The 17,545-nt window shown below is 42.4% G+C and overlaps 2 protein-coding genes across 2 annotated transcripts; both read right to left on the bottom strand.

Moving 5' to 3' along the window:
* Nucleotides 1–1,361: 1,361 nt before the first annotated feature.
* LOC116310970 (calcium-binding protein P-like) lies at nucleotides 1,362–4,453 on the bottom strand. Its single transcript, XM_039620516.1, has 2 exons — nucleotides 4,291–4,453; nucleotides 1,362–3,511 (listed from the first exon to the last, which is right to left on the bottom strand). Exon 2 carries the CDS (start codon nucleotides 3,499–3,501, stop codon nucleotides 2,002–2,004), a length of 1,500 nt encoding a protein of 499 aa, XP_039476450.1. The 5' UTR covers nucleotides 3,502–3,511; nucleotides 4,291–4,453; the 3' UTR covers nucleotides 1,362–2,001.
* A 1,355-nt stretch (nucleotides 4,454–5,808) lies between these two features.
* Nucleotides 5,809–17,362, bottom strand: letm2 (leucine zipper-EF-hand containing transmembrane protein 2). Its single transcript, XM_031727974.2, has 11 exons — nucleotides 17,128–17,362; nucleotides 16,610–16,678; nucleotides 13,439–13,994; nucleotides 11,760–11,903; nucleotides 10,591–10,728; nucleotides 10,273–10,476; nucleotides 9,714–9,833; nucleotides 9,047–9,166; nucleotides 8,627–8,725; nucleotides 8,216–8,284; nucleotides 5,809–7,067 (listed from the first exon to the last, which is right to left on the bottom strand). Exons 2-11 carry the CDS (start codon nucleotides 16,654–16,656, stop codon nucleotides 7,011–7,013), a joined length of 1,554 nt encoding a protein of 517 aa, XP_031583834.1. The 5' UTR covers nucleotides 16,657–16,678; nucleotides 17,128–17,362; the 3' UTR covers nucleotides 5,809–7,010.
* Between the last annotated feature and the right edge of the window lie 183 nt (nucleotides 17,363–17,545).

Below are 17,545 nucleotides of genomic sequence, written 5' to 3'. Positions count from 1 at the left end.
GATGGAGAAAACGGTGTTTACTTTCACCACTTGCGGTTAAAAAGCTCTCATCTGGTCACTGGAGGAATCATGTTTGTGTGGCAAAAACAGGGAGTGTCTCCTTTCGGGGGGGGCTTGGTCTTTGTTTGATTAATAGGCTAGTGTGGAAAATTGCTGCCACGCCGCCCCTTCAGCCTGTGCTTCGAGGTTTCTGATAGAATGACTCAGGGCTGTTGATTCATTTAAGCTAACATAATCATCCTGCTGCAACCAGGTTTCTCTAAGGCAGAGTAAATCGATTTGTTGATCAATTATTAACTCAGGTACTAACAGAGACTTGGAAGAAAGAAACCTAACGTTTAATAATCCACATTTCACTGTTTTACTCTTTGGTTCAGGTGTGGATGCTGTATTGTTCTTTCTTTGTGATTTTTTATATTTAAGTCGGTTTCTGCTGGTTTTTAGTTTGTTTTTGTCTGTTTGGGAGCTGACACAGTCAGGGGATGGGGTTTTGGGGGGATAACAGAAGGAGAGAAGCTGCAGAGAGGTATGTAAGACTGCAACTCTGCTTCCTGGTCCCAACTCTGGATAGTCACATTTTGTGGTGTTAATACGTTTGGCCAGATTTCTAGGAATGAGAGCTGCTCCATTCAAAGTGGGATGGATGCCGTCTCTCCTAACAGAACCAGGTTTCCTCCAGAAAGTTTCCCAATTATCTATGAAGCTCACATTGTTGTTTGGACACCACTCAGACAGACAGCAATTTAAAGAGAACATCCGGCTAAACATGACACTCATGTCCGATTGGGCAGGGGAATTCAATATTGATTGTTTACCCTTAGCCAGCAGTTTTAAATTCCCCTCAATTCGCCAAATATCCCTTCATTACGAAAGCTGGCTTTTTAAAGAAGAAGGAACATTTAGGGTCATATTAACAAACATCTGTAGGAGCTGAAAGCGTCTTGTGACGTAAAAAATGTCCTGGATTTACGAGCAGAGATGTTATCAAAACAAGTGCGTAATCTGCACTTTACATGGAGGACTCAAAGCTGATATCGAGGTGCTAAAACTTAGCGCTGCAACACTGTTTCCATGAAACAGAGCAGAAATTAACTGAAATGAGCTTCTTTTTCTCAGCAGTGCACACACAGCGAGCAACTTCTCTCTGCTCAGTCTGTAAAAAAGAAAATCTTTAGTGTGTTAGATTAATCCCTCAATGTTGCAGTGTGCTATTGAAACTAAGAAGCGATGCACGCTTCACGCACGTGGCACAGTAACATGGTAACTGGAAAGCTTAAAAATTAATTATAAAGGCTGTGGATTCATTTGAATCAAACAGGAGAGGAGAGGAAACTACAGAGGAAAAAGGTGCAACTTCAATCTCACGAGGTTACTGTTTATTGCAGTGGTGTCAAACATAAGGCCCCTTGGCCAGAATTAGTCCAGTGAAGACTCCAATCCGACCACTGCATGACTTTGGAAAGTTTTTGACTTTGACATATTTGACTCCATCATATATTAATAGATCAGAATGGATCATCTTTAGGGCTGATACCAATCAGCTTTCTTCAGTAAATACAATGAGAGTCCATCTGCAGCTCACACTAGTGTTTTCAGCTTCATCCTGCTTCTAGCATGCTGACATGCTTAGAAACTTTAACTAAGATTGTAAGTAAGTTAAAGCATACTCTACTCAGCTAGTTCAGCTCAGGCTGATGTCATTCATGCACAGTTTATGACCCAAAGTCAATCATTAGATGAAAACTTTTACATTTGTTGATTATAATTTACTCCAAACTCATTGAGATGTTTCTCAAAACCAAACATCTAGAGTTTGATTACATTTCTAGTGTCTGCAAATATATACAAAAACCAGGGATCAGAAAAGTCTGCTATGCTGCCCCCTGGTGGGCTGTGAAAGTGTTGCATGTGGGTAGTGAGTGTTTCATCGCAGACTCATTTGGTCAGATCAAAAACCAAATGAGTGACACATCATACAAGTTTCTCTGTGTAAAGAAGGCTTTAGTGCAGCTGTGTTTGCAGTATCACTATAATGCTGGTGATGATGGAGAAAAGCTCTCGCACATCTGTCTCCAGTCTTTGCGCCCCACTGCTGCTTTTAAGTTTGGTCTTCTTCTTCAAGTTCCTTTCATCATTGACGATGTAAAGTTCGATGCACCTCTTGAGTTTAACCTGTGTGATCAGTGCTGGGTAACCAATCTCCACAATGCTCACTGTGTCATCATCATCAGTTTGGAGAAGCTGTGAAGCTGCAGGTGCAGGATTGACTTCAGACTTATTCAGAGGGTGAGGAGTTGAAGGGGAATCGGTTGAGGAGTTTTTCGTTGCGGTGCTGTTACTTGTGGCGCTGCTGGCAGTGCCAAGAGCAGCAGTAATTGATGCTGTGGTGGAGTTCACAGTAGCAGCTGTGGGGGGTTTAGATGTAGTTGCAGCTGGTTTGAGGTTTGGTTTTCGATTCTTTACAGGGAGAAGATCTGCCCTATTCATGCAGGACTTCATGAAACTATCAAATGTTACGTCATCTCGAATGTATTCGTAATCTCTGCTGAAGTCATTTGTATCAGTAGATCTAATACCATACTTCCTGTACATGTAGTAGTTGTAGTAATACTCCTCCCGGGGGCTGTGGAAGTCAAAGTGAGGACGGGGGAACCGTCCTAACCCGTAGCCCAGGGCCATTCCTGTCAGAGCGCCTCCAGCTGCCGCCATTGCTGCTCTGCGACCAAAACCTTTGGATTTATCAGAGGGAACAAAGCCCTGTGCCTTAGCATAGTTTGAGAAGGGAGAGCCGCCACCAGCACCATAACCCCCATACCCAAAGCTGCCGGCATAGTGAGGACTTAGGATTTTGTTGTTTGGGTTGTTGTTTATGTATCCACCTGGATAACCCCCATAACTGCCCCTGTATGGGTAGCCCGGTGCTGGGTAAGCACCAGCTTGATGTCCTGGATACCCTGGGTAGAATCCTTGATTAGGGTACCCACTTTGGTAAGGGTATCCTCCTGGTCTGCCTGGTTGTTGAGGGTAACCTCCTTGGTAAGGGTATCCTCCTGGTCTGCTTGGTTGTTGAGGGTAACCTCCTTGGTAAGGGTATCCTCCTGGTCTGCCTGGTTGTTGAGGGTAACCTCCTTGGTAAGGGTATCCTCCTGGTCTGCCTGGTTGTTGAGGGTACCCTCCTTGGTAAGGGTATCCTCCTGGTCTGCTTGGTTGTTGAGGGTAACCTCCTTGGTAAGGGTATCCTCCTGGTCTGCCTGGTTGTTGAGGGTAACCTCCTGTGTTGGGGTAGCCTCCTGGTCTGCTCGGTTGTTGAGGGTACCCTCCTTGGTTGAACTGTGTGGGTTGTTGGGTCTTAGACTTAGTGTCCAGATTAGGTTTTGTTTTTGAAGGCTTCTTAAAAACATTCATTATCTGAGGAAACTTTCCTCTTTTGGCAGCCAGTGAAGGGTTAATGTGAATGACGAGAAGAGGTAGACACAAGACGGCTATAAGTGTTGGCTTCATCTTTGTACCACTGCAGAGAGAAGTCGGATAAGAAAGCAAACAGGAAGACAAGAGTAACATTATTATTTATCCTCTGCAGGCCATTAAAAACTGCAGGTTTAAGGCACTTCTACGAGGCTTCATTTTTCACACCTGGAGTCCTCCTCCTTTTCTTTGTGTGCAGTCTATTTTTGACTAAAACCCCCATAACTGCTTAGAGTTTAGTGATTGTTTATTGTAAATTTATGTGCACAGCTCTGCTTTTAACAGCACTGATCCGTACTTGTGCAGTGCTGTCTTATGATTATTTATTATAAATTAAAAACATTTAACTCACTGAAACCTTAAAATATTTGAAATGCATGACCCTAACTGTGAAGTTGGAAAAACCTCTAAAAAATATTTCAAATGCATGTAACTGTATCAGTGCATTGCATCAATTACAACCGTCATGTGCTTTTACACGACACATTCTTGCCCCACTGTTATCACTACGAAGCTGTAGGTCCGTTAAAGCTGGCGGGCTTAAAATAGAGCAGTCTTTCAGCAGCCAGTCATATTTTTAGCTGTTTTTAAAGCTCAAAACTCTTTCTTGAATCGCTCCCTTCCACCAAAAGGAAAACCAAGAAGTGCACAAAACTTATCTACCATCTGATGTCCACGTAAAGGTGAAGTCTCTCACCAGGTCAAGCACGTATCATAAACACGTTGGCTCTGTTTGCTCTTTGAGAAGAGCCGGGAGGACACCATAGCGTGTAAAACATTTAGGTTAAGACAAATTCACCCCAAAGCACACAAACACATACTGACCTGTGCTTCCAGCGAGTCCACGGCAGCACTGCGTGTGTATGAGATAAACTTCAAATGTCAGCCCCTCCTGTCCCCATGGCGACAAAAAATTCAACCCCCTTCCCCTCACCATCTCCCAAAATACACCACAGACATTCACACACGCACTCTGTCATCACTCTCAATCTCTTTTAAAAATGTCGTTGATCTCCTTCGTAGCGCAGCTCACACTAGTGTCATCCATCCACAGATGTTGGCATTAGATGAAAGGTTTTGGATTTTTTAATTATAATTTAATCAAAAGTTATCGGGATGTTTCTCAAAACCATAAATCTAGATTTCCTTTGACTACGAGTTCTGCAAATTTCTAAACCAGGGATTAGAAGTGTGGGATGCTGCCCCCTGGTGGGCCGTGAGGGTGTTGCGGGGGTGAGGTCCAAATGACTGATACACCATGCTGGTGTAGCGCTCTCTGCTATGATGAAGGCCTCAGAGCAGCTCTGTTTGGATGCTACTCCCCAGCAGCATCAATGTAATGCTGGTGACTATAGACAAAAGCCTTGGCAGACACCTCTATAGTCTCTACTTCTGATTTTAAGCTCCAGCTTTTTCTTTAAGAGCTGTTTGACATCAATCGCATTAAGCTCTCTGCACTTCCTGAGCTTCATCTGATCTGTTCTTGTCACTGTGTGTAGTTCACTTTAGCGTCAGGTCCTCATTGCTGACAGGCACAAGATCTGTTCGATTATTCATGCAGAACTTCATGAAACTGTCAAATGTCTCAGCAGGTTCATTGTCTCTCATGATAGGCTTCAGGAAATTATATAAATATTGAAATCCTTACCTTTACTCCTCCAACATACCTCTTCTCATTGTGATAAAAAAAAAAAAAATCAATACTCTGATCTTGTATGACCATAAAATTCTTCTTCAGGAGGTATTTGGCTCCTCCATGTGGGCAGCTGCTCCCATGATGAGTGTATGTCAACTTCTGACTACACCTGTAAGTGGTTTTATGTTTGATCCTAATTTGCAACCAAGTCTATTTACAGGCCATCTACCAGCAAGAATATTAAATCAGTAGAATTTTACTCTGATCAGAAACACAAACTAAAGTGATTTAATTTCTCCTTGATTAGGTTACAGGACAAAATCCTGAATATGAAGTGACCTTTAAACTAGATCAATTAAAACAAAGTTTCAGAGCTCGGGTAACTAGCTAGCACTCATTCACAACACACTGAACGAAGTAAAAGCTATGAATTAATGAGACTAATGACTGTAACGTCTCTGAAGTGGGCAGAGAAAAAGTTGATACCCTTAATCTCTAACTGGGTTTTATAGTTTGTCAAACCTGCTAACACAAAGATAGCCTGGATATGCTGAACTGGCATTGCAGTACACCTATCATGACCTATGACCCCAGAGTTAGGTGTGACTACAGGCTTCTTTAGAAAGCACTGATCCATTACTGCTGACACAATGTTGCAAAAAGCAGTTCACATCCATTAAAAACTGAAGCACAAAAGAGAGACAAAGTAAGTTTTGAGTCTTTTTATTGATCTCCTTCAGCGCAGGATGTAGAGCTGATTGAAAAGGTGTCTGCTTTTCCCATCAGTAACAACACTGTTGATTATAAGTCGAGGATTCATTTGGATCAAACGGGAAAGGGGGCAAACAGGAGACATTCTGCTACAGAGAAAATGGTGCAACTGGGCGCTTCAAACACAGACTGAAAAACCAAAATAATATATTTCAATATATCACCCTCTAACCTTAGGCACATATGTAAAACCAGTGAAACAAGTCTTTACCAGTAATCATTGGAGTTAAAATGTCCTTTCAGTTATGGCATCCACTTCCAGGAGGTGCCTACGGATAAACAGCAACGAGTGGGGTAAAAAGAAAAAAAAAACAACAACAAATAAAAATGAAGAGATTGCTTCTCCATTAAATGATTACAGGGAATTTGAAGCATCACACACAAAACTGGAGAAACCTTCCAGCTTTGATGACAGTAAATATGGGGACATAATGATGTTAGACATTTGGGCAAATCAGCCCCGATACCAAAAAATATAATCATTTCATGTGTGGCTTCAGGCTTATATACAGACATCAAATATTTTTCGTTTAAAGACTCTTTAGCATCATAGTGTTAAAACATAATACACTTGAAATAGCTCGTCCTTTCAGCGGCCACTCTTCATTTAACAGCAGCACATCACCAACATCTTTCTGGTGCCTACAGCTGAAATTTAACAAAGGTGGGGAAGCTGCTGGGGGGAAAAAAAAAAAGAAAAAGGGATGACTCCTCACCCAGCCGGCAGAGGAGTTAAAAACGCCTGCAAATAAAACAGAATAAAACCTGGTATGCGCATACCAAACTGTACAAAGCTGCTGCTGCTTCAGTTACAGAACACAAAAACAAAAATGAGCATATTTACAAATGTACAAAAGGAGAAACCATCGTCGTCACAAACAGTTCACCAGGAAATGACTTCAGGTCACAGAATCAGCAGCCATCAGCTGACTGCCGGGGCGGTAGCACATTGGGAGAGTGTCAGAGATCGGAGTGCACAAAGCTGAGAGTCAAGGCTGCTGAGGTGAAGCCGCCGAACCTGCAGTGAGGAGATTGAAGGAGCGGGCAGGACTCCTGGATGAGATGCTGGTTCAAAAACAGAATAAGGGGTTTTAGACCCGTCCATTCCTCCCCTTGCTCCAGGCTCTCCTGCTCATCTTCATACGCCGTTCGCACTGATCTTGCTCTTCTGGGTTCCTTCTATTGCCGCTTTGGCCTGTGGAAAAGATTGGAAGAGCGTTTAAACATTATCATCTTCTACTGAACATGTATCAAGACACAAAACAAGTTCCTTCTTAATGCTGTTAACAATCCATAGAGAGCGGAAGGTGTTTGCAGGAAAGAGGTAAAAAGATGTCTTCATCTTTGTGTATTTGTTTAGGATCCCATGATTTCTGTGATCTTCCAAATGTAGAAAAAATATTTTTAAAACATCTGCACAAAAAAATAATAATAATACACCCAAATAACAGTGCATCCCTATAACTTCAGTGTCTAAAATGTCAAAACTTTAAAATAAAAAAACTTAAAACCTAAGGCACAAACTTCAACTATGCTAATTAATAAATGTGAGGCCTGATAAACAAGATAACCCACTAGGATCAAATTTAAATTTGGCCATCTCCCCTTAGGTATGTTCTTATGGTTTCCCACACTCATGCTATTTTTAGACTGCCTCACTCTGGGGGCGGGGTGAGCAAACGGTGCTCTGCACAACTGAAAGGTGAGAGAAAAAGCTCATCACCTGACATCACTCACACCTTGCACAAACTGCAGCACAGTACAATCTCTCTGGACCTTAAAGGACACCTCGAATCAGCAGCCAGGAGTGAATATTTCACCACTAATCAGCTCTGAAAGCGCTCAGTTAGGCCCAGAGTTTGCAGAGAGGCGCCATTAACATGTTTCACCGATTTATCATGACGGATAAAAATGATTTCACGTCTTTAAAACATAAATAAACAAAGGAGAAATCAAACGACCAGGACTCATGGCCGTCATGAACGTTTGAAAGATGCTAAAAATAAGATGAAAAAAAAATCCCTACAAAGAATCTTAAAATGTGTTTACACGTCTTGGGAGGACTGACTTTAAAAGATAAATGTGACTGTGTGACAGTCACAGGTCGTTTTCAGATATTTTTAACCCTCACGGATTAATTTATTGTTCTGTGTCTATGATGTTTTATTCTGCTTCAATGATTACCTAACAGATTTATCAGGCTCTACTCTCTGTCCCCAGTGTATTTCAGCTCTTTCCACCATAAGAGCACCTCAACCACATGTTCAGGTCAGTGTGACAGATGAATGAGACCAAAGTGGGAAGAAATTACTGGAAACCATTTAGGTTTCTGTGGACACTCACCTGAAGGACTTCAGCAGGAGTCAGAGGTTTGTCTGACACGGATGGAGCTTTGTCTCTCACTTCCTCTGCCTAAAAATCAATAGAGGAGAAGAAAAATATGATAAATATATCATTAGAAAATAATAATGGATACAACTGACTGGCTTTATGTCATGTGTTGGGAGGTATAAATGAAGATTAGTCATTTATTTTGTCCCTTATATCTCAAAAAATATCCATGCACTCAAGTATGCCTGAGAATGGGCAGCAGAGCTCCTCCAGCATGAAAATAAAGTTTTGGTCTTGAGGAGGAAATCTCTGCAAACCTGCAGCTTTGGCCCAATTTCCTGTGTCATAAATACAGTTCATCTGATCTCGTGCTCATGTGTGTTGTTGTGGTTCAGTGTTTGGTTTTGTTAGGCGTGCACTGACCGGTCTGTCTTTGATGATGAGTGCAGGGTCTGCCAACCTGTCGCTGCTGACTGGGACTGTATTTGCTCCTGGGTTTTCCTCTGGAGGAGCAGCAACCTTCTGCAGACCAACCAACAAATACGAGGTGAGAAGAACACATCTAACATCATAAACTGCTCTGGTTTAATTTGCTTATCGTTCCCTTTCTCAAATGTGCTCCAGTTCACATTCAAAACCTGTTTTTATATTTCCAGCTTTTTACTTTCTACTCTGTTCCTTTGGTTGTATTTAAAACTGTTTTTATTTCCATCATGATGACCAAAGATAATCCTGTTTTTTTTAAACAGCTGGAGTGTTAAGCATTGTGCAGCTTTCTCTGGCCTGGAGTGATAGGTCAGTGAATGAAGTTGTAGGATTTTAAATTGTCTGCAAAGGACGAACCTCGATCTTAGGAACAGGCGGGATGACGTGGGGTTTGGGTTTGAGGTCTGTCAGGTACATGGCTCTGGAGAGCAGCAGCAGCGATGGAGGAACGTTCTCATTCAGGTGCAGGTCCAGCCACTAGATGAGAGAAAAACATTTATTAAAAGAGATTACTGGGAAGGTATAAAAGGTTTGCTTTTGATTAAAAGGGTTTTTTTCTAAATAGCTCTGATATTTGGATCACACGTCGACCTGATCCCGACTTGAAAAACTGGATGGAAAAATCGGTGGTGAGATTGTCTCATTAATTTAGATCTGTGTTGTTGTAAACGCCAATAACTTTTTTATTTAATTTATTCTGTTATTTCCTCATTTTCCTTTATTATTTTTCCAATTAAAACCCATTCAGTGCATTTATATTCTTGGATGTCTGTATTTGTAATCATTTATTTTGCAAAGTTGGGAAACCTGTGAATATTAGCCTCAACAGGCTGAAAAGGGGATCCAATAACTGGGCCAATAACTTACCATCATGTCCTACAGTACTCCTCATTTTTCTCTAAGATAAACTTGTCTTCAAGAGCAAATCTGAACCATTCTGCTCCAGCTGACCTCAAACAGCGTTGTCTGTGGGCGATTCCCAACTGAACGCTTGAAGAAAACACAGTAAAAACCGGCTGCTCACCTGCTGCATCTGTTCACGAAGCTGATCTGTAGTAAGACCGAGAGACCTCATCCCACGACTGCGGCACGCTGCCTGCAACTCTGACACACTCATGGCCGCCACACCCTCGGCCGCAATCATCTGTGAAGGGATGAAAGAGGAAGTGAAAAACTGAAGCATGAGAAAAGTTACTCCTTAAGTTGATCAACTTATGTCTAGCAGCTGTGTACATATGCAGCACAGTAAAAAGAGGATAGATTTGGTGTTTCAGAACTTTCTGCCTTAAAAGGAAACACTGCAGTAAAACTGATCTCAAACAAGTCAAGTCAGAGACATTTATTACAGATTTACTTCTTGTTAAAGATGTCCTATTTTTATGTGCAGTAACATCAGAGACTAAGTAAAGCAGGAAAGAAGAGAAAAAGATAATCTGATCATAACTGGCAGATGATTAATCCCAGCCTGTGATGTCACCTGAGATGATTAATGGTTGTTTAGCTTTACAGCCTTTGTGTATCTCTCCCAGTCACAGCTGTAAACTTGTGGTAACGAGCTTTCAGGTGCTGGTGCTCAGTCTCACCTCATCGTCCGACTTGATGGCTCTGAGTTTCATCATCAGCTGAAAGCGCAGCAAGTTGTTGGTGCCAATAGGCTGCAGCTCCAACAGTTTGCACAGAGCCACCAGCTGGGGGCGTTCCAGGTGCTCCAGCGTCAGCTCGTCCTCAAACAGCTTGGAGAACCGGACGATGTCCTTCGTTTGGGGTTGCTCTCCTGTGCCCCGAACCTGAAATGGAAAATTACGGACTCATTACTTTAGTAAAGCTTCTTCAGTCAGGCCTCAAACACGTGACAGGGGATCAGTAACAACGTTGGAGCAAAACAGTTTGCTGTCATTCACCTCCTGAACATATTTGGAGAAGCGCTGCGCCTCATCGTCCGACTTTGCTTTATTCCTTCGAGCCATCTCAGCGATCGTCTCCTGCAGAAACTTAGCCAGCTCCAGCTTCGCAGCCAGACCTTTTTTCTGCTTCTCCTCCTGCAGGATGACGACAATTGTTTAAAAATGCAATGCAACAAGCAAAGAGAGGCTAAAGCAACTATGTCCTTAAAGTTTAGAGAGGAAAACATTTTGGGGAAGAGATCAGAGTGATGCGAGAAGATTATCTGAGAAGTGGAGAAAAACAAAACAAAACAAAACAGTCTTGCACTGCTTATGTGTGGCTGCGTTTAACCGATTATATATATATTATATGGAAACCATAGAGCTTTTTATGCTAAACTAATTTATGCTTCAGTATAGCTATCAGGAAGAATGTTTAGGATAATAGTTTTACAGCTCAATAAAAAGGAGGCCCACATTTTCCCTTCGACAGCATTTTGCTTACTGCAAATAATAAAATCTATATCACAGTAAGTTGAGTTTGCGTTTGGCTTGGACTTTCCCCGACATTGCTTTTAACGCTGTTTTACTCTTTTCTTTAATCGTTATATTGTTAACTTTTAGTTTCAGAGAGCAGACACCTCCAAGCTGCCCAGCAGCGGGACAACATATCTCTGAATCATTCAGCTGTGCTCCAGAACAACCACGCAGGATCAGAGCAAACACAGTGCACACAACAGAAACTTTTAGTGTGTGAGGGAAGACGGCGTTTAACACATCAGAAACGATGATGCAGTTAAAGAAACAGACTGATATCATAACAGGTCATAGGAATAGTTACAATTGTTGACAGATGCACCTACTTAACACCTAAAAAGTTCAAAGGTTGTCAGCTGACAACATGTTAAAAAACAAAACACTTACTAAGGGTTTACATACTGCTTATAAATGCCAGTCACGTGTCTCAGAGTAAACAATCAACATTAGATCAAGTCAGCAGCCTGCTGCAGTCCCATCTGAGAGGTTATATAATCCCAATGAACCCTAATCTAAGTTCACTCAGGCAGCAGAGTGTGTGTACGGGTGTGTGTGTGTGTGTGTGTGTGTGTGTGTGTGTGTGTGTGTGTGTGTGTGTGTGTGTGTGTGTGTGTGTGTGTGTGTGTGTGTGTGTGCGCGCGCGCGCATGCCTTTTTGGACTCCGTCTCAAAGGTGGAGGGCAACATCTCTGGGAACAGTTTGAGGAAGACAGGAAGAAGAAACTCCATGAAGGGGACGATGATAAACACCATGAAGGGCACCAGACGGAAAAGGTCAGCACAGGTCCTCATCAGCTGCAACAAACAGAAACAGTGCAGGTTGTAAGACAACGTGGGAACAGGCCAGTATTTATGCTCTGGTGCTGCTGACTGTGGGTCCTACAGCAGAGGCAGAAGAGGGGCAGCCATGGACGAGCGGTCCTATAAAAGCACAGATCACAGTATACAGTTTAACTGTCAGGGATGCACCAATATGATATTTGTCTGACAGCAACTGAGGGTACGTCCAGACGTACACTTTAACCAAGCCCACAAATGATAATACAGCACACAGTCTGACATCAAAAGTAAAAGGAGATAAAGGTACACACCTTTGACATCGTTTCTGTGTAAACACAGAAACTGAATTTTAAAATTCATACAAATATGCACAGAAGTTTAACAAAATACCTGCAAAAGTGTGGACGTAGCCCATGCATCTGTGATAAGGTGCAAATTTATGGGTCCCATCTAGTCAGTTACTTTCTCTTCCATGCTCAACTGTGGCTGGTGATGCAGCAGAACTAGTTCACAAGTTGCTATGGCACGAAGAATAAGGACTGCCAGCTGCAGTCCAAGATGGAGGACATGTGTGACCATGGCTGTTTCACAGCTTCACCAACAATAACTACCTGCAGCGCTACACATTTCATCAGGTAAAGTAAACTAACTGACGGTTTCTCTCAATATTAATGTAGACTTGCTGGCACTGTGAGGACGTAAACGGCCATCAGCCTGTCAGTCGAACTGGCTATTTCCTATAATCAATCCTGTATAATATATGTGCTCACAATTGAACCTTCTTGGTTAGAGGTTTAATAACATGACAAGCTGTGAAATAACACGAGTTGTGTATATATTCAGACATTCTGCAGGCGTATAACACCTCTGTAGTGCTGCTGTTAGGTGAAAACATCAATTAAAAGAAAAAATATATATACACTTATTTAGCACACTAAATGGCTTCAGCTTTAGGAGTAAATAGGCGTGTACAGGTTCTCGATAAAATACAGACCGTGATATTTCTCTGAATCCCAAAATACCAACTACACTGGGGATTAGTGTTTAAACAGTCAATCCTTAACACACAGCAGGTCAGGCAGTCAGAGCGGGACATTTAACGGCAGGATTTCATACCACAGATTATATTTAACGTCATTCGGGATTATCAGAGTCACTGAACAAAGACGGTAAAACCTCACATCTATCATTCTCAGCTCCTTCTGACACAAAGCCAGTGAGCTGGGTGTAAAATGAATCTCAATAACAGGACAGAAAGGGTGGCGGTGGAAGGGAATTGGATGACTCTCAAGCTGAGTGTTTGAAAATGAGTAGAAACCAGACAAACTACTGCTGCACCCAGACTGCAGTCTACTACAGCACATCACAGCAGGATAAACACAGCAGCCTGCAAATTATGCAGAACAGAGCTGTGGAAAGACGTTTCAAAGCTGTGAGATGGAAACTAAACATAAGCATTTTCAAAAAATAAAAACTAAACTCGCGCTACAATCTTGAAAACCCCAAAGACTAAAATTAGTCAGCCTAATCCAACATTTAAGCTCCCTTACCCTTCTCCTCTCCCTCCGTGTGAGCACTTGCCCATGCAGCAGCCTCCACACCATCCTGCCGGCGATCTTGATGTCGATGCCGAGTAACCGGAAGCCATTGTAGTAATGCTTCAACTCATCCACGAACCTCTGATACAGAGACTTCTTCACGAGTGCCTTGTCCTTAACCGGAGTGACGGTGCCTGCGGCAGCGGTTGGTGCTGGAGGGGCAGCTGATGGAGGTTGGGACTGAGGCGCAGCAGCTTGAGAGTCCTTTTTATCTCCTGAAGAAGCATCGTGAGCAGCAGCAGCAGCAGCAGCAGGTGGTGGTGGTGAAGTCTTAGTGTCCTCCTGCTTTATGTCCTGGAGCCAAACACCTGAGCTGTGTAGGGAGCGGGCGAGGAGGACAGAGCTGTGGCTACGACCAAGGGGGTGGCCACGGAAACAGTGATGGTGACCATAACGGGAGGACCTGAGTGGGAACGAAGGCGAGACGTGACAAGAAGGGACTACGTGGAGATAGGCTTTGGAAGACAGGGAGGAGCAGCTGTGCCTCTTGGATAACAAATATGATCCCCTGTTGGCAGAGAAAAAGTAAACAAACTGCTTAGAAAGACAATACTCTCCTTAAATGTGTGTTTTAGTGACAGATGAGACCATCAATAACACAATGCTATGTTACTGAATACAAACACAGAATAGCTTCCGATTCAGATTACTGTAAATGAACTCCTCTGGATTTAAATCAGAGCAGGGAGTCAAATATACAGGCAGCAATCCAGAAGTGGACTCAAAGTGTCCAACCGGGCCGACCGGATAGCTTTACAATATGTGAATGTTTCAAATTTCAATAAGAGGCTCATTTCATTTGCACTGTGGTGTGGACACTGACTGCACTACCACACAGGAGATAAAGTTTAGATCTAAAATCATCCGTCTGTGAAGCTTTAAAACCTCTAAAAGCTCCACTGTGGCATTTAAATGATGTTTGATAAGTTAGTGGGTGATGAATTAAATGTAGATGTTTTCCGAGTGGAACTTTTACTCATAAAGACCAGAAAAAACCTCCATAAATTTCTGATAAATAAGGAATTTGTGCAAACACCCCCCACAAAATGACCCATTTTTACTGCTCTTAGACTGGACTCTTACTTTGAAAGTGGAACTGCCGTTAACCAGTAAGGTCAAGCTAATTTTGTGGCAACCTCTGATGTCATTCAGCTCCCATGTCAGACAGACTCTTTATTATTAATTATCCTAAATCTAGTACGTCTGGTGTGAACTAGCAGGATAGTGAGGTCATGACATACAACAAGGTACCTTGGTGAAAACTTGAAAAGAGCTAATGTTTAAGAAAAAAAGAAAAAAAAGAGCCTATTAACCAATTTTGTATAATAACGGGGACGAGGGGAAGTGATCTCAAATGTTACCTTTTATACGACATATCGTTTATCAGCTATAAAGGTGTCACTAAACAGCAGCTACACCCATAATAATAACAGCCGAACAGAAACTACTTCCAGCTCGCAGGATTGTACACATGTCTGCGTTCACATTCCCTCTAAAAATATTTTGATGAATCACCACATCACTCGTTCAGCTCCTTCTAGGAAACCTTCACCTGTTTCTGAAAATTACTTATTGTTTTAGTAACGCTTTCAGAGGGATACTGAATCTTCCTGCAGTCCCTGGCATTACAATGAACCTGTGTAATGAAACACCACTTCCTCCTCCAAACACCATCATTGCTACTATACACACATGAATGCAGAGGCCTTTTCTCACTTCTGGAAGCTTTTGTGTAAGTGCCAAGCACTGTTTGAGGTCACAGTTTACCTCCATATACCTCCACAAAGAGCCTCTGCTACCAAATACATATTAATGCAGTTTAAGAATGGACTCTTCACAGTTTGGCCCCAGGACACTCCCCCAACCTCAAACAGTGCCTGCTACTAAATATACATTAGGCACTGTGGGACCTAACAATTGTGGGGACTGCCTGAGGGTAACCACTCTCTGAGAAGCTGTCCTGATGACGACACACCTTCAAGTGCTTTTGAGTTAACAATGGGAACTGTAACCAACTGCACACTTATCTAAGGACCCTTAAAACTCTCGTCTAAGACCTAAACTCACTCAGAGTTCTAGCAGTCCAGACACAAAATCAGTTTATTCTTCCAACAGTTCTCAGAATTATGGAAAAAGTTCATCTAACGCTAATATTAGAAGAGGATGTTATCCCCCCCTCTGGTATGTACGCACATGAAACAGTGGCAACCCATCTTCTTATATTTATTAAAAAAAAAAAAAAGAAATGCACACTGTGTACCTGCAGGACGCACAAAAAGTTTACAAACAAACTGACCATTCTGCTCTTGGATCAAGAATGGGTTATATAGTTATACAGCAGTCGCTGTATAACTATATAACTGTATGACTACACTCTCCTGCAACACAGCAGACTGCAGCAGAGCACTGATAATGACTATCAGTGACACGTGAAGTTATTTTGGTGCCACTGTATGAGAGTGACGTTTACACTGAAACAGCACATAAGCATTTTTGTTGTGTTTTGCACAGGAGCTATACATTCAGACCAGAGGACAACTAGTTTAGATTAGCCTGAGTTTAAAGTTTTCTGTCTGCTTTAATGATGGTCCTGTTGGTGTCTCAACAATGTTTGTGTTCTTTACTTTTCCACTAAACCTTAAAACGTGAAGCATATATTTCCTTCACTATATAAAAAAAAATGTTTCCTTATAAATATGTGTGTCCTTGTGTATTTTTGACCCTTAAGTAATGTTTTTTTGTTGTTGTTGTGGGGTTTCTTTCCCTTACTTTTCGCTTTTGTTTTTCCTCATACTTCTTTTCCCCCCTCTAGACTCTGTTTTTAAAGTTTATCCTCAGGTTTGTGAGTTTGCTCCCTTATAAGTTAATTTGATTAATTTGAGCGTTTTCTCACGCAAGTGTAAATATTATCCAGGCTTAAATGTGTTGTTTTAACTCGGTATCAGCATCGATCCTTGTCCAGCACTGGCTCGTGCTCTTTGTTTACCTGTAGCAGAGCCCAACAACACGCCCCGACTCACAGTTTGCTCCAGCTTACACACAATAAGCAAAAGTATTCGAGCAGGAGTAAAAGTAAAACTGTCAGGTAGCAAAAGTCAAAGAAACCGTGTCCAGCTGACTTACCTTGATCTTGTAACTGCGAGGAGCACCTGGTGACTAAAGACTGCCATTGTAGGGGCAGATTACAGTACTCTGTTAAACGGAGAAACACCGAGGTTAGAGTTCACTCTTATTGGAACAGAAGTGAGACAGACAACTACTGTGTAGTGCTAAAACTAGCTTTAAGACGACGGGACACCAAATGAGCCCGATATTATGTAACAACAGCTTTAACGTGACTACTCATCTGAGAGGTACCACAGACTTAACTCTACCTGTTTCCCTAAAAAAATAATCTAACCTAACAGAAGACCTTAAGAAATGAATCCAAACCTTACTCCGCCTCTTTTTAAAGCCAGTAATAAAAGGACGTAACTTGATACCAAAACCAGGAGGGGTAAATTCCCAGGGTAAATTTCCGCTAGAGATACACAGCCCTACGCTAGGCTAGCCGCTTAGCTAAACTGAGCTAACCGGCTAATATAGTCGGTTAGCTGCGTTAGCTTAGCCGGCCGGTGCTAACCAAATGGCAGCCCACCAACCTCCAGCGTCGATGACCGAGCTATGGCTGCCGTAGCGGACAGGGCGTTGTAAGGTTTCTCGGAAGGACGACAATAATATCCATTCACGGCACTCAATCGATGTAGAAGGGAACGACGAAAGTAACGGCCGGTGTGATGATAAGCCCATTTACGGTGGGTTTCTCCGTCGAAAGCGCCCTCAGACGCGACAGACTTGAGCTTCTTCACTGACAGTGTATTGTGTGTTTGTGCGTTTGTGCAGCAGTCACAGGCAGCTGCACTGAAAGGTCACACCGGACATGCGTAAAGGCTGTGTGAGAAGCACCAAAGATCGTCTATGCTAGCAGAGATGGCTGACTGCGTGGGCGAAAAAAAAAGCTTCTGCTCAGTGAAACAGGGTGTTAACCTTCCTTCTTCTATTTATTCATTTTAAGTTTTT

The sequence above is a fragment of the Oreochromis aureus genome, linkage group 12 (genome assembly GCF_013358895.1).
Source record: "Oreochromis aureus strain Israel breed Guangdong linkage group 12, ZZ_aureus, whole genome shotgun sequence".
NCBI lineage: Eukaryota > Metazoa > Chordata > Actinopteri > Cichliformes > Cichlidae > Oreochromis > Oreochromis aureus.
This window is presented reverse-complemented; position numbering and strand designations above follow the sequence as displayed.